General features: G+C 54.6%; 1 protein-coding gene and 2 long non-coding RNA genes across 12 annotated transcripts; 1 reads left to right on the top strand and 2 right to left on the bottom strand.

Moving 5' to 3' along the window:
• Nucleotides 1–1,190: 1,190 nt before the first annotated feature.
• On the bottom strand, nt 1,191–16,824 carry LOC137854957 (uncharacterized). 9 transcript variants are annotated; one of them, XM_068678977.1, is made up of 9 exons: nt 14,722–16,611; nt 13,917–14,020; nt 13,087–13,231; nt 11,058–11,183; nt 10,929–10,976; nt 9,104–9,346; nt 8,116–8,276; nt 2,856–3,030; nt 1,191–1,213 (listed from the first exon to the last, which is right to left on the bottom strand). In XM_068678977.1, exons 1-6 carry the CDS (start codon nt 14,930–14,932, stop codon nt 9,321–9,323), a joined length of 660 nt encoding a protein of 219 aa, XP_068535078.1. In that variant the 5' UTR covers nt 14,933–16,611; the 3' UTR covers nt 1,191–1,213; nt 2,856–3,030; nt 8,116–8,276; nt 9,104–9,320. The 9 variants fall into 9 exon arrangements, 8 of the variants coding, with proteins under 8 accessions (XP_068535078.1, XP_068535080.1, XP_068535074.1 ...); XM_068678973.1 differs by lacking the exon at nt 1,191–1,213 and adding an exon at nt 16,632–16,824 and having other exon boundaries at nt 1,262–3,030; nt 14,722–15,104; XM_068678974.1 differs by lacking the exon at nt 1,191–1,213 and adding an exon at nt 1,282–1,656.
• On the top strand, nt 9,799–14,435 carry LOC137854960 (uncharacterized). The gene is made up of 5 exons (XR_011095468.1): nt 9,799–10,243; nt 11,080–11,175; nt 11,364–11,430; nt 12,820–12,871; nt 14,281–14,435. It is a non-coding gene; the product is annotated as an uncharacterized lncRNA (long non-coding RNA).
• A 1,000-nt stretch (nt 16,825–17,824) lies between the features above and the next one.
• LOC137854961 (uncharacterized) lies at nt 17,825–22,797 on the bottom strand. 2 transcript variants are annotated; one of them, XR_011095469.1, is made up of 3 exons: nt 21,086–22,797; nt 19,756–19,944; nt 17,825–18,821 (listed from the first exon to the last, which is right to left on the bottom strand). It is a non-coding gene; the product is annotated as an uncharacterized lncRNA (long non-coding RNA). The 2 variants fall into 2 exon arrangements; XR_011095470.1 differs by having other exon boundaries at nt 21,118–22,797.
• Nucleotides 22,798–23,734: the final 937 nt, after the last annotated feature.

The following is a 23,734-nucleotide window of genomic DNA, read 5'->3' as shown; positions in this document are numbered from 1 at the left end:
CTGATAGCACCACGGCAAGCACCACCTTTCCCTTGTGTCCATCCCCATCCAGGGAGGCGCGACACCAAATCCACCCCATCGCCTAACCCCTCGGAGCAGTGCTGCACCTTAAAGCATGCGGTGGAAGGAGAAAAAACATTTTTTCCCCCCAAAAAAATCACTGACCTCTGTTATGAATTATCCTGGGTGCTCTCGTTATCCCCCAAAGATGCCACAGCGAAATCCTGTGCGGTTAATTAGGTCCCTGCTTGTACCGCAGCCTCCCGCAGAGGCAGATGCTTTAACCTGGATAACAGGCACCAGAAGTGATTAGAAATGCAAGAAAAAACAGGGGGAAGCAATCAAGGAGAGGAGAAAGAGGTAAAGGTGGTGCTTTAGGAGCACGATTTGCAGGGTACACGGGAAGCGGTCATTAAACGGGATGACTTCTTTGTCATATCAAATCAGCCAAGTACAGAGGGGAAATGGGTGCCCTTGTCACAACCTGAAATTTACAGATCACGAAAAAAAAACATTCTCCATTCCGTCCTCCACAGGTAGCACAGAGGGATGAGGAGCCATGGCACATTCACGTCGTTTTCCTCTGCTTTGGTTGCTTTCCATGGATCCCTGACACTGTTATGGTTTTGGGGTGCTGGCCCCCGATTTTTGACCTCATGAGGGTCCTGTGGGGGGGTAATAAATGATAACAACCTGGCTCGGAGAGGTTGTCCATGTTCTGGCTGGTCAAACTCCTGCAAATTAGATGAATTTTAAGGGGGCTTGGGTTTCTGAGTGACCTGAGCAGGGAGAACACCACCCCCCGAGGTTAAACCAAATGTGAAATCCCAGCGCGGAGCAGAAACAGAAAGCAGGAATGAGACGTGCTGGGATCACAGCCCTTTTCTTTTGGATCCTTCCTGAGACAGGAGAAACCTTTCAGCAATGCAAGGCTTCCCCTCAGTGGCAACAAGGCAGCAGGGTGTCCCGCTCTTCCACTACACGCACATAAAATAATTTCCTTTTTCTCAGAGGCAAAGTCCAGTCAAAACGTGGCCCTGGAGTAAAGGAAATATTTACAGCACAGGCTACAGGCTGGGCTGGGTGTAACGGTGTACTCACTGCGAGAGGGCCGAAGCAATCCTGCTGTAGGAGCCCCAAGTTTTTAACTCCTTCGGCAGGGGAACTCCAAGCGACAGCTGCCGAAACTCGCAGGTTTAGGGATCAAAGGAGGCTTTAACAGCATCATGTTGGGGTCACAGAATAAGGAAAAAGCATGAGAAATTACAATTTTCTTTTACAAGAAATGGGATTAACTGGAGGATAATGTTAGCATCACCGATGCTTGGACCCAACGGCAGCTGTTGAGGCTGCTAACGGCACGGGAGGCTCTCCCAGTAATGATCTCATAGCACAAAAATACTCTCCCCATAAACATATATTATCTAAAAACTGGTGTCCAGGTTGATTTAAGAACCCAATCCTGGAAATGAAACGGGACCACGATATTCGGAGCCATGGGAGCTGAGATGATGCATAGGGAAAGGGTGGCTGCCAAATCACGCCTGTACGGGCAGGCTGCGCTCGCGTTACCCCAAAAGATTTCCCAGTCGCTATGGTTACTCGATATTACAGCTCAATAGATTGGGAACGTGAACTGATAGCTCTGGAAATACACTGCGGGGGGGAAAAAAAAGAAATGGGATTAAATGAAATGCAAGCCTGGCAAATCTGGTGCTCCTAATGAGGCGGTAATAATGGGGTAGGTTGAGATTTGTGGGTGTGGGACACCGGGATGGGAGCTCGGTGTGTGCTGGGGTCACCTCAAACAGCTGCCCCCATGCATTATGCCCCTTGTGCACATGCCGAAGGGGTGAAATACACACCAAGCTGCCTCGTGTGGGACCCCTGGGGTAAAACCAGGGCTGAGTCACAGCGAGAAATCTTTTGATGAAGCTCAAAATTCAGCAGGCTTGGCAAAAGCTGGTCACCCGAAACCACAGCGGTGCTGCAGGTGGCTCAGCACCCTGGCATTGCTCTCTACGGGCCTCAACATCAGCCTCTGCTCTAAAAAAATGCCACGGGATTTGTTTTATGCAGTCCCCTCCTGGCTTTCTGCTCCCCAAAGTAGCTAACAGCACGTTTATCACCCATGCATCGCCTGAGCATCCTATCCTTCCTGCTCCTTCCCCAATCAGGTTTTTAATCAGTGCGTTAAAAACTAGACCCACGGCAGAGTTACACATTGCTGTAATGTTGGATGAAAGATGAAAACCCAAGGTTTATTTGCACTTTTTGCCTCCTAGCCACATTTTGGGGCAGGATTGCAGCTACTGCCCTGCTGCTGCCACGACCCAAGTTCCTACAGCCCGGCCGCTGGTGGGACATCAAGGGGAAGGGGAAAACCACGACAGGACGATGGGGAAAGAGGGAAGGAGAGACCTCAGTGGTGCAGAAAGCACGTGTGTGATGTCTACAAAGTGGGAAAACAGAATTTCTTTCCCATAGGGGTGCTGCACGGGTGGATTTGGGAATGAGCAGGAGGCCTTCGGGTGCTATGCTGGTGGAGACGCGGTGGACACAGGGAGAAACACGAAGGCTTAAAGGTCAGGCGGAGAAGACGTGTCTCGCCGAGAGCGCTTTAAAGAAGCAGAGGGAAGGAAACTGCTCCGAAGAAAACACATTAAATGCGAAAAATTGCAACAACAACAAAAGCGGAGAATAGGAAGAGAAAAAAAGAAGGAAAGCCCAGAGGGGCCATAAAGCAATTCTTTGTTTTTATGGAGAGTTTTCCACTTCTTCATTCAATTTGCTTGAATGCAAGCTTTATTAGTGGTTTTGGCCCTGCCCTTGCAAACAAATCGGGCGGCACTTACCACCAGCAGCCCGGGAGGAGGTGAGATGCTTTGGGAAGTCACGCATCGTCTTCTTTCTCCTTGGGAAAAGCTGGCTGGGGTAACCCCGCTGATGGGGAAATCGATTGGCTGTCGATTGGCTTCTTAGAAAGCGCACTCTTGTCCTGGATGGGCCTCGCTGGCAGGGCTGGCTCTGCTGAAAAGACAAAGAAATGCTGAAAAGTCAAAGAAATGCTGTAAAAAAAAAGGCTGGTGCGCTCCCGCTACTGACACAGCACCTCCGCACGTTGACATCGCTTAAAAAATAAAAATTAAGTGGAGCACAACACAGCAGATAAAATTTGGGTTATAAAACCAACACCATACAGCTGGAAATGTCCCTACAGTGTTAAATATTTGCCCCAAGGTCTCGTGCAACCATTAAAGCATCTATATGAAGACGCTTTGGGGTAATCCGGGACATTTTGGTGCTGGAGAATTACGCCAGAGGAAGTCACCAAAATTGCAATTGGAGGGTTTGGGTCATCAGGGCTTTGTCGTGGCCAACCCTGTGCATGTCCACGTGCCCTCCGCAAGGGAAGAGGGTGTCCTCGTGGTGTTGGCTTGTTGTAAAGGGCTGGGGGATGCGCTCACGGAATTCGGGCAGGTTTTGTGTTGGAAGGACTGCGAAGTGTGGTTTGTTTTTGCACGGCGCTTTAAGATCCTGGCAGAGAAGTGAAAGGCGATGAGAAAACACGTGGCTCTGCAGCGCTGCTTTGTAGCTCTGGGAAGAAACTTTCCCGTGTGCCCGTGCTTCTCCCCGACACCTCTCACCTTCTTTCTTGTTGGTTTCCTTTTTTTTAAATAAAACTCAACCTCTCTGTTCCCGCAGAGGCTTCATTTCTCATCCTCGTACTTGATCTTCCCCATCAGAGAAGCGCCGCTGCTGCAGCCACGCAGCCCTCGCTCTGCCCATGCAGATGACAAATTAATCTAACATTTCACGTCCCAGAAATACTCCCTATTTCTCCCTTCCCTTTTGTTCTCTCCGTTGCTGTGCTTCTCCAGCGGTGAGGCTGGCCTCCCCGGGGAAGCTCCGTTTTCTTCCCGGAGAGACCGCAGCGAGTCCAAGGGCAGCGAAAAATGGGATCTGATTTTCTTGCTGGCTTCGTGATTTTCATTTAGGATTCAGCGAACGCGAGAGCCATCTGCTCTGTATGAAATATCCAATAATAGTTCTCCAGTTGCTGAATTCGAAGTGGAGACAAGCCAGGGAGGGAGGCAGAGCGCCTGGCTTGCCTCAAAGCTCCTCTCTAAGCAAACGCAGCCATGGCTTTGCCACCTGATTGCAGCGGCGTTGCCAAGAGGATGGGCGACTTGAAGACGGGACTGGGGGTCAGAGGAACAGGACTTTCAGTTTTCCCCCTCTTAGTACTGCTTTGTTTAGTGGGTGCATGGTGGCACGGTGCCCTACAAGCCCTAAAATCGCAGTGTTTGCTCGCAGAAGTGCTGCTTCTCCGCCCCTGGAGCCAACCAGGTGATCTTTAAGGTCCCCTCCAACCCAAACCGTTCCAGGACTCTAGGATTACCTACGTTATGAAACCTTCTGGCACTGGGAACAGGTTCAGGTGCTAAAACCCCACCCCTAAGATCCAAGTCGATGCACGACGAGAGATACAGAAATCCCGGCAGCAGGAAGCTCCGCGTACAAAAGCCATTTTCAGCTTTTCCTGCCCAAATCCTCTTCGTTTCCCTGCAGCTAACGGCAGTGCAGCACACGCGGCGTTTCCGAGTCCAGCGCATGGATCTGCTCTTTGCCTTGTGCCATTTTCACCGAGTTTTGCTGCTTTTCTTCAAGTTCCTCGACTTCCCTTCCTTCCATTGAAGCGAACACTGCGTTACCTGCAGAATTACCTGGAGGTGCTGATATTTAAGGTCTTGGTTTAGCATTGCCAGGCTGCACAAGTGGGAAAAAAACAAAGCTTCGCCCAAGCTGCTCTTTGGGACCATCTACATTTAACATCATCAGTCTGGGACCACCTCTGCTGCTCGGCAGACCTCACCCAGACAGGATTTTAGCACTTATTAATGCAAAGCTCACGAGTAGGGGTGCTGTGCTAATAGAAAAGGCTCTGTACTGATGTGATTTCGGCTCATCAGCCAACCTATATTAGCAAGATCTCCAGGAGCTCGTAGTTCACAAATCAGTGCTCTCAGCATCACACAGGTCACACACCTCGACGTTTTCCTAAGACAAGGGGCTGAGTGTCTTTGGGTTTTACAGCCCAGGTATATTTGCAAAATGCTTTAAAAATGCCCAAATCCCTCAGGCCTTGGCTGCCTCCACAGGGTTGGTCTGGGGGGATGGCAAGCGGACAGCACGACCTCACAGCAACCCTAACGGGGGAATTTCCACTGGGTTTGGGGGGTTTGTTCCTCGAGGGGGTAAAAAACAGGCTGGGGGCTGCGTGTTAAAGAGGTGGGAGACAAGGAGAATGGCAGCTCTTTCACATCACCTAGCGAATATCATGGTTAAAGGAGGTGAGAGGGGTCAGCACAACTCCTTTTTCCTTATCCCAGGCTTTCGGGATGCTCCTTGGGGCCCTAAGAAGAAAGACAGATGCGTAATGTCCTGATTTGCCCTCACAGCCTGGTGTAGAAAGGGGGAGCATTTTATTTACCTTTCCCATAAGGATGTGGCGAGGGCAAGCGGTTTCAATCTAGTTGCAGAAAAAAAGTGTGAAGTGTCACTATCGATGAATTCCCCTCTTCTAACAGCAAGTTTTAAATGAGAATTAGATGTGAAAAGGCGCCACTCCCACTATTAATTTCTTCTCTGCGCTGTTCCCTTTCCTCTTTTATTCCGCCTCATTTTCAGTCCCTTGCCAACGGATCCTTGGCAGCTCTCATAAAGGCAATTACCATTTTTAGCGAGGTTTTTTGCAGGATTTTTTCTTGATTCTGGAGCCTCTTTCGCCCCGCGCTGCCCTCCAGCCTGCCCCAGCTCTGCCGGCCGCATCGCGTGCCCCGTGGCGCTGCTGGGGCTCGGAAAAACCTGGAAACTTGGAAAATTTGGAAAGCCCGGGGGTGTTTGTGATTGTTGGGGGCTTGGAAGCGACCTGAGGCATCGCTTGAGGATGCTGCGTGCCCCGGCTGCACGCCGTGTTCAAGGCTCCCAGCGGGCACCTCTGTACCCAGCTGCTAAGCAAAAATCCCCTCCCCGTTCCCATTTTTCCGTTGCAAAAAGGCCTGGAAATCGGGATGTAAGAGTGAAAAGTCGAGACCCTTTGGGATTCCCTTCTCCGGGAGGCTCCAGATCCGGGTGGGATGATGCTGAGCTCCGGCGCCACCGACGGGGATGCGCTCGCTGCGTGCCTCGGCGACGCGGCAGCTGTTCCTAATTGGGCCACATGTGCCTCATCCCTCCCCAAAAACCAGCCTGCTGTGTGGCTCTGCCTCCCTCTTTCTCCTCTTCCTCCTCCTCTTCCTCCTCCTGCTGTGATCTCGGAGCAGACGGAGCGGAGCCGAGCTGGCGTGGGACACCGAGGAGCGGGCGCAGCCGCTGCGACCCCGCTGCCGGGCTCGCTGTTCCTTTGGTGAGAACGGGGCTCCCTTCATCCTGCCGGGCGCTGCTGGTGCCATACAGCGCTGCATTTTTTCCACTTGAGATCAATACCGCAGCCCCACGGTCCCTTTTAACAGCCCTGCCGCCGTGGGGGCTTCCCCAGGCGGCGTTTGGAGAATGACACGAAGCGGTTTGGTGGCCCCAGCGCTGTGTCCACAGCCCTGGCATTTCTTTTTCCCTTTCCCCATGCCATCATCTCGTCCTCCGTGCCATCATCTCGTCCCCTGTGCCATCATCTCGTCCCCTGTGCCATCATCTCATCCTCCTTGCCATCCTTTCGTCCTCCGTGCCATCCTCTTGGGGCAGGAGTCCTGCCAACAGTTTATTTTATTACATTCCGCCGCGCGAAAAAAAAAAAAAATAAAAAGCTCTTGGCAAGAAATCTGACCACTCGGAACTTATTTGTTGCTCTTTTTTTTTTTTTCTGCTTTAACAATTCTGCATTGTTTGGGGCTGTTGCGCTCCCTCGGAGTCTCAGGTTTCGTGCATTCATTTGCTCTTGTCTTGTCAGAGCTGTCTGCCTGGCTCCTCGCACGCACGCTCTCCAGTCTCCAAGCCATTCTTTTTCACTTTACGCCCCTCTGCTGCCAGCTCCAGCTCGCTTTAAGCATGCTGTGGATTTGGTTTCTGCACTTTGGCTTCCCAAAAAAGGGAGGGAAATGCCTAAATATGCCACCTGGGGGGCAAAACTCCCGGCCAGTTTTGCGATGGCTCCTGAACACTGAAAGAACCTGAAGGAGCCGGGGTCGTGGCTGGGCTCTGCTCTCGGCTACACATGCGAAAATCCAGATCACGTCCCCAGCAGCACGAAGAAGCACCAATTCCTGCTGATTCCTGCTTATTCTTGCTGATTCCTGATAATTTCTGATTATTTCTGCTGCTCAAAATGAGAGCAGAGCTCGGATTTTGCCCCTTGGTTTCACACGGCAGTGAATTACACGCAGAAACATCTTCCTGCCCGCAGGAACGCTCAGCATCCTCGTTCCCACGAGTGCAGGGGACGATGCCCCAAACCAGGGAAGCATTTCCCTTGCTGGTGGGGATGTGGCCATCGGGTTTTGCTCCAGTTCCCCCAACGCAGTGAGACTGGCCATAAAACACGGTGGGAATTTCTCTGTCGTGGTCCAGTCGATGCTGCTCCCAGGTGATGGGCAACCCCACTCTCTGCTCTTCTCGGCTAGAAAACACCTCAAATAAAACCATCAGGCTGTCGCACAGGATCTTTACTACTTGGTCTCGGTCTTTTGGGAATACTTTTTTTCATTTTTTCCTACCAAAAACCATCATCATCCATCCATCTGTTATTGATCAGCATCTTTCAGAGCAGAGTGCTGCTGCGTAAGGGGCTCAGCAGCTTGCTTCTCCTCCTGGTTCTGCCCTGAACAGCTCTGCCGTGGGCTTCCTGCAGACCATGGCTTAAAAATCCCAAAATTTTCAGCATTTTTATGCCCCTTTGCATTTTGAGATGCAGTTAAGGATGTTATGGTGAAGACCAGCAGCTGGTGGTGGAGCCAGGCTCTTCCCAGCCCTTCATCTGGGCACAAATACTCTCCTGTCTGTAACTGGGAGGATTCAGTGGCATTTATCCCCAAATTCTCTGATGCCTGGGACATCTGCAGAGGGAAAAGAAAGATCCTGTAGGAAAATATAAGATCTGATGGCCTGGCGTTCACTTGCCTGCCTTTTCTGCGTGTCTGAAGTTTTCTGAGAGCAGCCTCGTTTGAAATTCTCCTTAACTCAACCCTGTTCAATTCCAATCCATTTGCTGCGTGGTTCATTCAGCTTTCAATTATTCACACGTTTAATCACTGCGTTTTAGTGCCCAGCGTGGTGAGGACCTGAAAGTCGGAAAGTAACGGGCTGTGTTAGAACTATTTAAATTTTGGCATTTAAAAGCAGAAGCAAACCCATGGGTTCCTTCCGAATTTGCAGCACCAAAAGGGAGGACCTGCACGCGCCTCGTGTCGACCCAAAGCAAAGGAAGGAACCTGAAAATGTCTCATCCACAGTACCAGGACCCATGTATGTGTGCGTGCATGTGGGCTTGTGTTTAAAGAAAAAAGGAAACATAGAAATATCTGTGTTATACGTGTGTATCGTCGGTCAGAAATGGCCAAAGAAAAGGTGCAAAAATCAATCTGTCCTTGCCATATATGGTGCCTCGTAAAAATTCTGTTAAAATCTATGAAATAAATAAGGTTGTGTGAAATAAATGCAAGTTCTGTTAAATGCTTCAGGAAGAAACCCCTGAAACCACAATCTGGGCCCATGGAATTAACGAGGGAAGGACTGTGAGGACGCAGCGGGCTGTTGTCCCCATGCTGCAGGGGCTGGGCTCTGGGTTGCTCGCAGCAAAACCTCCCTTGGAGGGGAAAAAAGAGAAAAAAAATGAGCTTTTTGATGGTTTTAAATGCAGGTGAGCAGCTCTCGGGCACGCTGCTTTTAAGGTAACCCCATACAAAAGCCGTAAGGGTGGAAATGGGGAGGAAGAGACCCGGCCACGCGCCCCGGCAGCGCCGCGCAGAATGCTGCCTCCGTTTCTGGGCCTCGTGGAAAATTTTAAAAGTCATGAAATTTTTAAGTAAGGACGTCAGAATGGCACATCAGCTCCCGAGGGCTTAAAATAGGGCGACAAATGACTGCCGGAGACACGTGGCTTAATTACCAGAGGCAGCAGGCCGGGATCGTCAAGTGTCACCTCTTCTCCTGGGTCTGGAGGGTGCGGGACGGGGCTCGGCGTGCCGAAATCTTTGGGCTGCTTTTCCACCCCGAGGTGCTCGGGGTTGGAAGGAGCTGGTGAGGAGGCAGTGATGCCTGCAGGTGGGATGGCTCCGTGTCTTCTCCGGGTGTTCTTCTTGCACGGAGCACTTCGTCTTCCCCTCCTACCGCATCTTTCGCAGCCTGGTTTCTGTAAGAGCAATATTTCGGTGGGTTTTTAGCACCCCTGAGCTCCATCAGCCCTCTGTTTGCCCAAATTCTAGAGAAATTCTAGTAGTTTAAAGTCCTACCCATTTCCAGAACCAGGCGGAGAAGCTGCGGTTTCACAAAGAGCTTTTGTAAAGCAATTTGGCAGCGAGGAGGCTTCGCCCACATGGGAATCGCCCGTCAAGCGTTTGGCTGAAAATCGCGGATTTGCACCCAAAAATGGCCCCGGGAACACATCGGGGCTGAACTCCTGGGTCGTGCTGCCCTCTGCAGAACACGCGGGCGCCGTCCAGGCGGGCTCGCAAGGAGCAAAATGTCCCTGGTGCTGCTGGGGGCGATGTAAAAGGGTTTTGGGGGCTGCCCCAGCCCAACGGGGCAGGGGGCTGGATGCGAGCCCGTGGCCAAAAAGTTTTTTGTTTTTTTTTTGGAGCCGGGCTGCATTGGCTTGTGCAGAGCTTTGGGTTGGGTTTTGGGGCTCTCCCGTGGGAGGATGGGGGTGAGGGAGAACCACAGAGGGTGAAAATACCCATCTTTTTCCCTAATTTGATGCCATTATGTGCTATGGGGTTGAATAGGAGGGAAAGGAAGGGATCCAGGATGGAGGAGGGTCCGCAGTGACCAAATCCAGGACATTTTGGGATCCAGGAAGGACAGGACCCACAGCACTTGGGGTGCGGGCTCAGGACCCTTTTGGGGTGCCAGTTTAGGGTCTGGGGGCTCCCAGTGCACACCCACAGCAGCTGACAGCGTGTAATGGGGCCGGGCGAGGCGCAGGAGGCCAACAGGGCGCGGCGGGTGCCACCCACAGCTCCCGGCCAAAGTTGAGCCGAGCGAGCAGCCGGTGACACCCGCGGCACCCCGGGGGTCCCACAGCACCCAGGTGAGCAGCTTTGCACCCCCGGGGGGGGGCACAGGGGGTGTCCAAAGCTTTGGGGTGCCCCAGGTTGGGTTATGGGGGGGCTGAAGGTATTTTAGGGTCGGGTCTGGCACGCAGCTGGGGAAACTGAGGCAGGGTGGGAGGTGACGGGCACCCCTGGGTGCCCCAGGGTGAGGCTGGAGGGATAATTTGGGGTGCCCCCTCCCCGCTTTGGGCACGGGGGGGGGCAGGACGGCGCTGCCAGCACCCAGGAAGGGCTGGGGCAGGGCTGGCAGAGCGGGCTCAGCCTGTTCGGCAGCTCCCGGCCCCATTTGTTGGGCTCCCATCCCAAAAACTTCCCTGCTGGGGGGGCCCCGAGTGAATGCTGGGCAAGGCTGCGGTGGGATGTGGGGCTGGGATTTGGGGGAGGATGGAAATGGGGTCGATAGAGAGGGAGGGGAAGCCTTGTGGGGTCAGAGGAGCCCTGCAGGGGCGCAGTGGGGATGCAAAAGGGGATGCAGCCCCTTCCCCAACCCATTTTTCCCCCCCGTTTATCATTGTAAAGGGGAGAGCAGCCCCTAAATGTGGGATTTTGGGGCAAAACCGAAAGCTGTGGGGCGAGCCGGGGTGTGCCAGCAATCCGGGACAGGGCACGGCTTCCTGGAGCCCGAGGGCAGCCGGGTGGCAGCGCTGGGTGTCCCCAACCCACCCCAAATCCTCCACGGGCCGAGCCAGTGGGGATAGGAGGATGGAAATCCTACAAAAAAAAAATACAGGAAATACTTGGGGGGTGCTCCCCACCCCGTAAGCACCCCCAGACCCCAAAGCCAAGCCTGACCTGTGCTCCTCGTCCCCCTCAGCTCCTCTTCCATGGCCCCGCTGTCACCGTGGGGTTTGGCCATCGCCGTCCCCGGGGGGCTGCTGCTGCTGCTGCTCCTCTGCTCCTTTTTCCCCAGGTAGGTGCCTCGGGGAAGGATTTTGGGAAGCCTGTTATAAACCCACCCATTTAAACCCCCCACCCCATACCCAAATCCCTCCCGAAGCGGTGAGGAGCTGTTTGTCCCCCCTTCTTTTTTTTTTTTTGGCCCGGGGTGGCCCCGACGGTGGCCACGGGGCCGTTGATGGTGGCCACATCCTTCCGCAGGGCGAGCGGGCGCTGCTCCAGCCGGGCCACCGGGACAACGGAGCCGAACCCCGGGGTGCTGAGCGTGGTGAGGCCCTGGGGGGGGCTTTGCTGTGACCCCCTCGTCCCCTCCGTGTCCCCTTTGTCCCCTCCGTGTCCCCTGTGTCCCCTTGTCCCCATCCCCAAGCTCTGGTGACAACCCATCCCCTCCATCCCTGGAGGAGAGAGCAGGCTGGCCAAAGGGACAGCGCCTCGTTCCCAGCCTCCTCGCGGCCCCAATGGACCAAATCTCCTCTTTTTTCCCCCAAAACGAAGGGTTGTTCGCAGGCGTCGCGGCCCGCTGTCGCTGTCCCCGCTGCTGTCACACGGGCTTGGACAGCCCCCCAGCGACAGCTCGGGGAACGGCCCCCACATCCATCCCCCTCCCCTTCAACTCCCCTCCCAAAAAAACACCAAAAACCCCAAAAAAGCAGCAGGGGGACTCGGGTGGGGATAGCGGCAGCCCCCAGGGGGGTCCCGGCTTCATGGGGGGGGTCAGGGAGGAGAGGTGAGGGGGGACCCTGAGGGTTTGGGGCGCACCGAGCCCAGCGCACCCCAAAAATAAGGAGCAGGGGGGTGTGGGGATGGGGGGCTGTGGGGTGGGGGCATAAGGGGGGGGTGGATGGACCCCTCCACGGTCCCGAGACCCGCAGAGACCCCAAAAAGAGCGGGCACGAGTGGTGTGGGCATGAAACGAGTTTTTTTTTGGGGGGATGCACAAATGTTGGGGGGGGTAAAAGCATTGTGGGGGGGTGCACTAGTGCAAGGGGGGATGCAAAAGGGTCTGGGGGGGTGCACGAGGGTCTGAGGGGTTGCTCAAGTGTCTGGGGGGGGCACAAGGGTCCTGGGGGGTTGCACGAGTGTCTGCGGGGGATGCACGAGTGCAAGGGGGAGTGCACAAGTGCAAGGGGGGATGCACAAGGGTCCTGGGGGGGGGTGCACGAGTGTCTGGGGGGATGCACAAGTGTTTGGGGGGGGGTGCACGAGTGCAAGAGGGGTGCATGAGTGTCTGGTGGGCTGCAAAATTGTCCTGGGGGGATGCACGAGGGTCCGGGGGGGTGCATGAGTGCAAGGAGGGATGCACAAGTGTCCTGGGAGGGGTGTATGAGGGTCTGGGGGCATGCACGAGGGTCCTGGGGGGGTGCAAGAGTGCAAGGGGGGGTGCAAGAGTATCTGGGGGGATGCACAATTGTCCTGGAGGGATGCACAAGGGTCTGGGGGGGTGCACGAGGGTCTGAGGGGTTGCACAAGTGTCTGGGGGGGGGCACGAGGGTCCTGGGGGGTTGCACGAGTGAAAGAGGGGGATGCACAATTGTCCTGGGGGGGTGCACGGATGCAAGGGGGAGTGCACAAGTGTCCTGGGGGGATGCACGAGGGTCTGGGGGGGTGCATGAGGGTCCTGGGGGGGTGCACGAGTGCCCGTTTATTTCTGCTGCAGGTGAAGCTGCCCGAGCCAGGCCCCAGCGAGGGGGGAGCAGCAGTGGCAGCAGGTAGGGCACGGCGTGGGGACAAGGACAGGGCAGGGGACAGGCGGCCGTGGCTTTCTGCCACCCCCCCCCCTGCTCCTTTAGGGTGAGAGGGGATCCTGGGGGTGCAGCCCCTCACGTTTGGGGAGTTTGGGATCGAGCTGAGCGTGCACGCTGCGCCCCGGGGGTTGAAGGTGAGGCGGGCGCTGGGCCGTTAATGATTTTAATGATTTACTCACTTGATGAACTTGGAGGAGCCCCAGGGATCCCGCGGGACTTTGAGCCGGCCGCCGGCCCCGCGCAGCTCCCAAAAATTTCACCCCGGTGGCAAAACCCTCCAGGAGGTGCCAGTTCCTCCCCCGGGGGTTGTTTTTCAGCGTCGTTCTGCATGGGAATAAAAGGAGAAAATGTTAAAATAAAAATGTGAAAAGTTCCGAGGGGAGAAATCAGATCCCCAGGGCCTGGGCACTCCCCGCAGCACCCCAGGCAGCTCCTGGGCCTCAGGAGGACGGGGTCACAGCAGGCAGCATCCCAGGACCCCATTCCTGCCCCTCCTGGCTGCATTTTCCCTGCTTCGTTGGTGTAGGGTGAAGGGAAACCCCAAATGTGATGCCCCGGTGCATCGGGGTGCGCAGGATGGGTGCTCACGTTGGGGTGCCCACTTTTGGGATGCTCATATTAGGGTGCTCAGGATGGGGTGCTCATATTAGGATGCTCATTTTGGGGTGCTCATATTGGGGTGCTCGCTTTAGGATGCTCACTTTGGGGCACTTATTTGGGGATTTTATTGGAGTGCTCACACTGGGAGAGCTCGCCTTGAGGGTGCCCCATTGGGATGCCCAAAGTGGGGGTGTCCCTATGGGGGCGCCCCCCTTGGGATGCTCCCATTGGGGTTTCCCCCTTGGGATGCTCACGGGGCACCAGGACACCGAGGCACCGGCCTGGATCCGACCCTACAACACAACCCAGCCCCGGATCCTGCCCTGCACCCCTCCACCCCCACCGGGGTCCCACTCCCCAAACCCCACATCCCTACAGCTTGAAAGCAGGAAGAGAAACACCGGCTCACGTGCACCAAAACATCTCCCAGAGCCTCCTTCTCCTTTCGAGCGAACCACGGGGCTCGGCGCCGCGCTCTGCCAGCTCCAGCTGCTGCCAGCTCGGAGCCTCCTGCTAAAATAAATATTTGAGAGGCGCAGGAAGGCGGCTCCGGGCACCCCACAGCCCCCATCAGCAGCCCCGGGACGCTCGCCTGGGTTTGCCTTTGCTTTCTGTTTCAGCTCTTGTAAAAAGCAAAGAGCTGGGGGGGGAAATATGGGTGTTGGCATGCGGGGGAAACCCCTCCAGAGCTCTCATTTCGTCACGTTTAATCGTTAATATTTTATCCCCAAATTAGTGGGGTGCCCCCTCGCTCAACCTCTCCCTCCCTACAGGCAGCAGGACAAATGGCACCGCTGGGGGGGACCCGGGTGGCCTCGGGGGGCCACCTCCCGGCTCCCCCACGAGGACCCCGGATTTTCTGCGGCACCGCCAGCTCCCGCTCGTCCCCGGGGAGCCCCAAACGCCCGCGGTGGAGCCGGCGGGGGAAGGCGAGGGGCCCATCTACGAAAGCATCCGCTACAAAGCCAAGAAGCTCAGCGGCAGGCTGAGGAAGCCCTGCGGTGCCACGGGGGATTTTGGGGACGTTGGGGACATTGGGGACGACCCCTGTGGGGATTCTAGGGACATTGGGGACGACCCCAAGCAGGGTTTGCTCATCCAGGAGGAGCCGTGCGGTGAGGGCAGCCCCTGCCCCGTGTACGCCCGCGTGCGCAAAGCGCCCCGCGCCCCGCAGAGCTCACAGCCCCACAACCCTGAACCCGAGGAAGAGGCACCTCCAGCGCTGCCCGAGAAACTTTTTGATGACTTGCAGGATGACACGGAGGTATTTCGGACGAAGTTTTGAGCCTGGGGGGCTCGGGAAAGGTTTGTGGTGGGGTTTTGAGCGCTCCAGGCAGGCGTGGAGCAGCTCCTGGGACTGGTGGGGCACTGGGTGCCCTGTGGGGTGGATTTGGTTTGGGTGATGGGTGCCGCAGGGAAGGGCATCACCCCAAAAAAAAACAAAAAACAGTGGCATGGGCTCGGTGCTGCCTGCAACGCCACGGGATGCAGGAGGGAAAGGTGTGGCTGCTTTCTGGAGAAGCAGAGGACACGGCGATGCCATCCAGCAGGTGAAGGGGATGCACAAATTCATCTTCTGCTCTCCATGCACCTTTTTCTCTCTATAAACATCGAGAAAAAAACACACTCTGGGTGTTTTCCTTCCCAGCAGCGACAGGTTGTGGATGGGGGGATGCGTGAATTCACCCCCGTTGCTGTTTTAATCCCTCCCTGCACCCTGCTCCCCCCCAGACCCTTCAGCAGGGCTCTGCAGGGGAAGCAGCACCGGGTTTTGCTCGACCCCAAGCGTGAGCTGCCCCGATAGGGACAGGACTCGGCTTATCTCCCCCCCGAGGGCCTGGCAGCAGCCTTGGGAGGCCAGGAACAGCACACACGGAGCAGCAGCAGTTACGTGGAGCAGCTGAGATAACTCCTGTGAGCGCTGCCGGGACGTCCCCGCACATCTGCAACCCCTGCTCAGGGTCCTCCAAAGCCCGAGGCGTCCCCGTGCCTTGCTCCAGAGGTTTTGCCCCCCTAAGAAACACCAAATTCCATCCCATGGGGATGCAGCAAGGGTGATTTTGCATTTGCAAGCAGCTGTGGGTTTAAATTCCCCTTCCCAGAGGTGGCCAGCTTCTGCCCTGCGTCCGAGATCTGAGATCTGAGCTTCCCAGCATCCAAGATTTGAGATCTGAGCATCCGAGCTTCCAAGAATCTGAATATCTGAGATCTGAGCATCCAAGATCCAAGCATTTGAGCTTCCCAACGTCCAAGATTTGAGATCTGAGCATCCCAGCATCCTAGATCCAAGATCTGAGCTTCCCAGCACCCAAGATCTGAGATCTGAGCGTCCGAGGTCCAAATATTTGAGTATCTGAACACCCAAGACCCAAGCATCCACCCCGGGTGCTGACCCTTATCCCCCATCTCCCCATCCCTGGCTCTGCTCCATCCCCAGCAGCGCTGCTGCAGCCAAAGCCACGCTCCTGAGGCCACCAGAACCCAAAATGTGCAGCTGAGCATCCAATTTTGGGCTGTGCTGGTAAAAATCTCCAGCACCCGGCGCTGGCACCTTGCTTTCTGAGCACCGACGGCTCTGCTAAAGCAGAAGCTTTCCCTTCTCAGCCTGCAAGCCGAAATGGGAGTGGTAAAAATGGAGAAGAAAGGCAAAAATAGTGCCCTAATCCTCTTTTCTCGGGGTTGCTTTGGAAGCAGTGATGATTCCTGCAGTGTCCGAGTCCTGCTGCCCACCCAGCACGTGAAGAAGCCACTCAGAGCTGTGTGAAGAGTGTGTGTGAGCCAAAATTGGGTGAAATCCCCTTAAAAGAGATGAGGAAAGAGGAAACACCAGTCAAACAATCAGCTGGAGTACTGCGGGGTCAGCGCTGTGCAGAAAGGCGCCGAGAGGCCGGGACTGGGGCAGGCGGCGAGCGCCGAGGGATTGCTCAATTTTAGCAGAGTTTGGCAAAAAAAAATCCTCCCGAAGGCTCAGAGCAAGCTGCTGGGGCTGGCTCGGGTCTGTCCCAATTTGGGCCACGTCTCCCATGGTCACTGGGTGATAACAGGAAGAAATGAGGGGGCAGAAGGATCTGTGGTGCCCCCACAATTATTGGGGCCGTGTGTGTTGGGAACAGGAAGGGCAAACCTGCATGGAAGAGGGTTTTCTTCATCGGGGTCTGCTGAAACCATTCGGTTTTGGCTTCTCCAGACTCGATTGGTGTTCTTAGAGCAGCAAAAATGGGATTTCCCCGGTCTGTAGCTGAATTGGGATGGGAAATCACGCAGGGTTCCCCTTCTCTGCCATCCCTCTGGGCAACCAAGCATCTATCATAAAAAGAGAAAAAAGGTTTCACAATTTTAAATTGTTTCTATGAAAAACGAGCAGAAGAAGTAAAAAAAACAGAATAAGTTGTACATCCTCTGCAGCATCTCACCCCAAATCCGTGGCACACGACCTGAGGAAGGCACGAGAGCCCCAGCAGCAGGCAGGGATGCTGCAGGGAGCTGGCAGCCTGCTGGGACACCCAGGAAGACCCCACCAAAACCAAAGGCAGGCGGTTTGGGGAATATTCTCCCTATTTTGCTGCCCCAAAGATGCAATCCAGGTAGGGGGAGGGCGACGTGAGCTTCTGAAGCTCCCCAGGGAAGGAGCGAAGCCATTTGGGGTGGAGGGAGGCACGCAGAAGGGGGAAGGCCGGGAGGACCTTACAAACACCGGTGCCACCAAAGGGATGGGGGCAGAGGAAGAGATCCCACCCCAAAAACACCGTGGGTGGGAAAAGCAAACAGGCAGCAGGCCACGGCTGGGCTGGCATCACCAGCGGGCGGCAGGTGCTATGCCAAAGGACAAGGCTGTTAATTATTAATTTTCTCTTCTGAAAGGAGAGGAGGGGAAGAGCCAGGGCTGGCTGGGGAACGAGCCCTGGGCTGCGGGGACAGGCAGGTCGGGGTTTACACTGACAGGCCTGAGAATAAATGTTTGAGATCCCAAAAAGCTGCACCCTGCACCCCAGATCTTCATCACGCTCCCCAAAGATGATAATTTCCCCCAAAACAGCCCTGCTGGGCTGCCCACCCCGGCTATAGAGGAGATCCAGCTCATTTCCATCAGTCTGATCTACGGCACAGCCCCCAGTGCCTCGTTTTTTTTTCCCCTAGGAGCGACACATTTCAGCAGCTTGGATCCGCTCAGCTTCCAAAATTGGCCAAGATTTTAGATGCAAGAGGAAAAAATAACAAGGTACGCTTGGCAGAGGACCTGCGTATGAAAGGGTGCTCGAGAATTTGTTGAAGCTGGGTTGGTGCCACGAAGGGAAGAGCAGTGCTGGGAGTGAAAGCAAAGAGTTAAAGGGAAAGGAGAGGGGAAAAAAAAAAAAAAAAAGCAAACAGGCCAGTTAAAAAAAAAAGCATAAGGAGGCAAAGAGCAGAAAAGGAAACCTCGTGAGTGTCTCTTCCCCTCTTGGCTTCTCCCGGCCGCGGGGAGGGGAGGCTGTGCTGTGCCAGCGCACCCAAAACAGCCGGGAATTTCCAGCGGCACCACCGAGCAGAGGAGCCACGAGCTGGAAATCCGCGGTGCCAAAAATAAAAAAGGGGAGGTGAGGGAGCACCGAGAGGCAGCGTGGGTCCAAAACGCAGCCAGGCTTTCATTTTAGGAGCGGGGATGGTGGAGGGATAACCATCTGCTGCCACAGCAGCCCCGAGTGTGCAACACCCCGGCGTCGGGCGTGCCAGGACGGGGAACTGCGCGAGCTCTGGGTGCGAGGCTGTTTGTGCAACCACAGACACGTTCGGTGGCTTTTGCTTGACCCCAGTGGGTTGGTTTGTTTTTTTTCAGGCTCTCAGGGAGCGCTCGCATCACATTTCCAAACGTTTTCCTGCTTCCAGCAGGATAAGACACAGAGCTTTTTCGATTCGTGAGCTGCATCTGCCTGGAGAGATGCGCCCGGCTGCGCTGTGTGGCACAAAACCTGCCCAAAAACTGTCCCTTTTGGTGAAAACCCAGCTCTAAAAATCCCTGGTGACACCTCCAGCAAGGACAAGCAGCCGGGAAGCCCACTGCTGCGCTCTGCGTGGCCAACAAGCCGGGCTCCCTTCATTTTTAAACAACCCCCACATCCCAAAAAGAAAAAAAGGATTTGTTTTAAGTCGTGCTTGCAGCAGCAACGGGTTCCTTTTGAGGTTTCTCTTCTCAGGCACCTCCAAACGTCCTGCGCAGCAGCCAGCCTGCTCCCACGTGGAGTTGTTGTCAAAAGTGCTTCAAACTGCACGAGGCTGGGAGCACCAGCTCTGGTGTCAGCACTGTAACGGGCACGGTGAAGTAACTGCCTTGCTCGAGCTGAAAAAACATTAAAAAAATTAAAACTCCATAAGGGAGAGCAAAAAGAACAGCAGCCATAAAAGAAACCCTCATCACAGCAATGGCATGCAAGATCCTCATCATCTGATGGCCCAATTAAAGCTTTTCGGGAGAAATTAAATTTAATTTCAGGAGAAATTAAAGCATCAGGAGAAATTAAGACCCTGTAAAACCAAGACAAGAGAGGCAGGTGCCCCAAATCCGTGCACTTACAGGAGAGGGGGCTCGGGCACAGCTTCCCCTCGCTGATTTTGGCTCGCCAGAAGCTGCACTGAGGAGGGAAATCCCTCTGCGTGCTCATGACAAAAGCCCTCCCAGGCTGCACGAAGTGGTTTGGGAAGCCTCGCTTCGAGGAGGCAATTAGCAGAAGGTCCCGTTGAGACATGATTGATTTAATCGTGGGATCGCTCGCGTTTTTCAAGGCAGGAACACGCCCGGGTGCCTCCTGAGCAGGAGGCACACGTGGAAAATGTTCAGGACAGTCACAGCCACCAGCCCTTGCTCCTAGAAGGCTTTGGGGATTTTTAAGAGCTGGTTATGGGAATGTAGGACCCTGTTCCTGAGCAAGAGAAGGGAGCAGGAGATAAAGGATTTCTTTTTTGGGGCTAAAAAAAATCCACGTTATCTGGAGGTGGCCAGACTGGGTCTGGTTCTCAAGACCTCAGTGCTGGTAAACTCACTCACATCGTTCCTGCCATTGAGGCCAATGCACCAAAAAAATAAGAGAAACCCTCCCAAATCCTGATGGATTTCGTAAGGCCAGGATTTTGCCTAAAATCTCTAAATGTGAGCCAAAACAGGAGGCATCTGGGTAACATGAGAGACCATTAGATCCTGGTGAGATGTGTCTTAGGGGAACGTCTGCAGACCCTTGAGTTGGGAACAAGGGTGAGAGCGAGGAGAGGCAGCAAACCTGCACGAGGCACCACGATGCCCTTCAGAAAGACAAGTTTCTGTCCCAGAAAAGGCAGCTGAGAGCATCCAGAGCCGTGGAGGGTGCCTCTCAGGAAAACGTCGTGGTTTTCTCCAAGTGTGGCAGCTAGAAATGCACTTCAGTTTTCTCCTCCTCACGTTTCTTCCCCAAATCACTTGATCCCACAAGCTGAGGAGGTTAAAAAAATAAATAAATCACATTTCAATGGCTTGCAACAAAACTTCAAGAATCACTATAAGACTGAGACCTTGATATTTTTCACTCTGGACTTGCTCGGACCACAGCACACGTTGGTTCCTTTATAATATCAACGACGTAGCAGGATTTGGTTAAAAATAATTAAAAAAATAAATAAAAACAACTCCTGTTTGGTTGGTTAATTTGGTACTGGTGGCTTGGCCCCGCTTCATCTCGGACCAAAACACGACGACTGATATTAATAGACTCCAAATGTCAGTTAAGCAGTTTATCCTGAGCTTGTGTACTCAGAAATGAATAATCTCTTGAGGTTGAGGGCCAGAGGCCAAAGCGAAACGCCAGGCAGAGCAGCGGGTAGGTAAAACCCAGCCAAGCTCATTCAGCTGCCCGGCGCTGTTAGACTCAAGCTAAACATTTAATATTAAACTGAAATTAAAGCTGTGACTAACGACCGTCCCGTGGACAGGGTTTTGTATACAGGATTTTTCTTTCCATTGTGTTTTTTTTCCTCATTTTAAAGTGGTGCACAGTAATTTTTAAAAATTGGGTAAGTTCACGCCGCATACATAGTGACGGGGAACTCTGTACAAAGACAATAAAACAGAAATCAGCAGATTTTAGGTCTTTCTACATACACCAGGCTCAGCCATCACATAATACTTTCAGCTGGAACTTCTCATTTAGGTGTTTGTGGAGATTCACCACGATTCCCTGACCGATTCCAAGAGACCAGGATTTTGGGGACAGGAGAGGAAGCCTCTCTTGTAGGTAACTGGTTAATTTTTTTTTTTTTTTTAGAAACCCTAGTGCAGGAATAAACAATTTCACGTGCGCTCCCTAAGGAAAGAGGTTAACAGATGGGATTCCTCACACAGCTGGACCAGGCTGTCTGTTGGGCAGCACGGTCACAAACGGAGCACGGGGAGGGCTGAGGTGACAACGTTCACAGGCAGGACAAAATCAGCCCAAATCCTCGTGCCCAGAACCAGGGAAAAGATCACACAGCCGGTGGGATGAGGGGATACAACAGTAGATGGGATTTAATGTCAATAAGTAACATCTTGGAAAAATTAATCATACACAGAGTTACGGGCTCTAACTCAGCTATTACCTCTCAGGGTTATTGTTAGCTTCAGCTGTTACCTCTCAGGAAAAAGAAATCTGGGGGTTGTCGTCGATAGCTCCAAGGAGAGCACTGGTTAAAACTCAGCAGCAGCCAAATCCAGCGTTGGCAGCTCGTCTGGAAGGAACAGAAACCAAAATAGCAAACATTAGTACGTTGCTGCTTAAATCTGTGCCACGTTCTGATGACACAGGGAGGGGTTACCCAAGCACCAGAGGGAGAAGTCAGCTCCCGCACGAGGAGACCAAAAAGCCGAGGACGTTCGCAAACTACGTGACCGGTGGGGCAGGCAGGGAGAAGCTGATAAAAAGCTCCTGAGTCATGGATACTGCGAGGAAGGCTAGGGAAGAGTTACGCAGCACACGGTTAAGACAAAAGCTGGGGACACCGAAGAAATCCCAAGGCAAACAAGAGGAAGCAAGTTTTTCACGTAGCGCTTCGGCCACAGGTGAACCTGCTGGGGCAGGATGTCGCGGGGAAGCAAGAGAATTAAAAGAGTTCAAAAGGGACTGAACAAATTAATGGATTCGGGGTATATTAGTGCTATTAAACACCAGAGGCTGATGTTCTTCAGATTAAAAGCGGGCCATTAGCTGCAGGGAAGCTCCCTGCCCTGCACGAAATGATCTCAGTGCTCAGTTTCAAAGGCTGCTCTCGTGACACGCTCCCACCACCGGTGCTGCCGCACTCGCTCACGGCCTCAGCTGCGGTCAGGCAGGAGCAGCAGCTCCAAAGGCAGAGGTGGATCTTGTCTGGGGGCCAGGCACATCAACACCATGATGAGATTTATGTGCCTGCACTGATCAGGTTTCATTTTATTGGTATAGAGAGGAATCAACTGCCCAGTACTACGCATTTGGGCTGTTTAACTGCTAGATTATACACACATACTGCCTCTATCTTACTATTAAACAGTGTATAACACTACATCTATCCCAAAGGCTTAGATCAGTTTTAAAGAAGTACTATTAATTCTCATTTTCTTCAGCCTGAGCCCTGGTTTAGCTTCTTCAGCTCAATTTCACCCAAGATTTAATCAGACCTCAGCCCCAAACCCTTTCAATAAAGGTACAATTAGTAAAATGAGAATGACTAAACCCGGAGAGAACATTGTGTGCGTTTTATATGAACGTATCTCGAAGGGTCAGAGTTCTCAAAGGCCTTTGAAGAACTGTGCTCAATTTAGGACAGGTATTTCACCAGCTCAACCAATTATTCACTCAAATTTATGCATTTTTTGATGGGTTGCAAGCCGTCCTTTAGAAGGGCGCTGCCTGACGCTGCCAGGACGCAGCTCCTGCCACAGCCACCGCGCCTCCTGAAAAGAACCAAGCGAAGAAATTTAAAATAAATACATAAATAAGCAGATATCCTTCCCTCAACCTGGAGTTTTCCCTTTTTTTAATGAAATAACCCAAACGCCGCCCGCACGGGGTATTAAGGGCGAGCCCCCGGCCCCCCTCAGCAGGGCCCTGAGGGGGGGGCTCGCCTCAGGAGCCCCTTCCCCGGCCCGGGAGCCGCTGTCCCCGGCCCGTCCCCCAACAGGCCACCGCCAAACCGGGCCAGGAGCCCGCAGGGGCCGCCCCGGGAGCTCTCAGCCCCGCCGCTCCCCTCACAAGCGGGCACCGAGCCGAGGCCTACAAGCGGCTGAGCAGAACGCGAGCCCCCCGCCTCCTCCGCCCGCCCACCCCACACTGGCGCCTCACTCCGCCGCAACCCCGCTTGAGGCGCCGGAAGGCGGGGCTTCCCCCGCGGGACGCGCTGCTATTGGCCGCCTCTCCGCGCCGTCGCCTCCTATTGGTCCCTCGCGGCTCGCAGCCCGCCCCCGATTGGCTGAGCTCCCCCCCCCACCCCCGCCTCCTGGCTGGCGGGGGCGCGAACGTGCGGCGCGGGCTGTTCCCTTGGCCGGGGGGCGCGCGCGGCCTCCACGTGGGGAACAGCACGTAGGCAGCGCGCGCGGGGGGGGGGCGCGCGGCGTGCCCGCGGGGGCGGGGCGGGGCCGCGAGGGGCGGGGGGCACGCGCCAGGAGCAGCCATTGGGGGGGGTGGTTATGGGGTCTGGGGAGGGGTCATGGAGGTTATAGGGCAGTTATGGGGTCTGGGGAGGGGTCATAGAGGATATGGGGTGGTTATGGGGTGTGAGGGGGGTTATGGGGTCTGGGGAGGGGTCATAGAGGTTATAGGGTGGTTATGGGGTCTGGGGAGGGGTCATAGAGGATATGGGGCAGTTATGGGGTCTGAGGGTGGTTATAGGGTCTGGGGAGGGGTCGTGGAGGATATGGGGCGGTTATGGGGTCTGGGGAGGGGTCATAGAGGATATGGGGTAGTTATGGGGACTGGGGAGGGGTTATGGAGGTTATAGGGTGTGAGGGTAGTTATGGGGTCTGGGGAGGGGTCGTGGAGAATATGGGGTGGGTGTGGGGTGGGTGTGAGGTTTGAGGGGGATTATGGGGAGAGGGGGGCAGCTGTGGGGTCTGAGGAGGGTTCTTGAAGGATATGGGATGGTTATGGGGTGTGAGGGGGATATGGGGTGGTTATGGGGTCTGGGGAGGGGCCATAGAGGATATGGAGCGGTTATGGGGTATGAAGGGGGTTATGGGGTCTGGGGAGGAGTCATGGAGGATATGGGGTGTGAGGG

Source organism: Anas acuta, chromosome 3 (genome assembly GCF_963932015.1).
Source record: "Anas acuta chromosome 3, bAnaAcu1.1, whole genome shotgun sequence".
Lineage (NCBI taxonomy): Eukaryota > Metazoa > Chordata > Aves > Anseriformes > Anatidae > Anas > Anas acuta.
The sequence above is the reverse complement of the archived record's forward strand: the minus strand, read 5'-3'. Positions and strand labels throughout refer to the sequence as shown.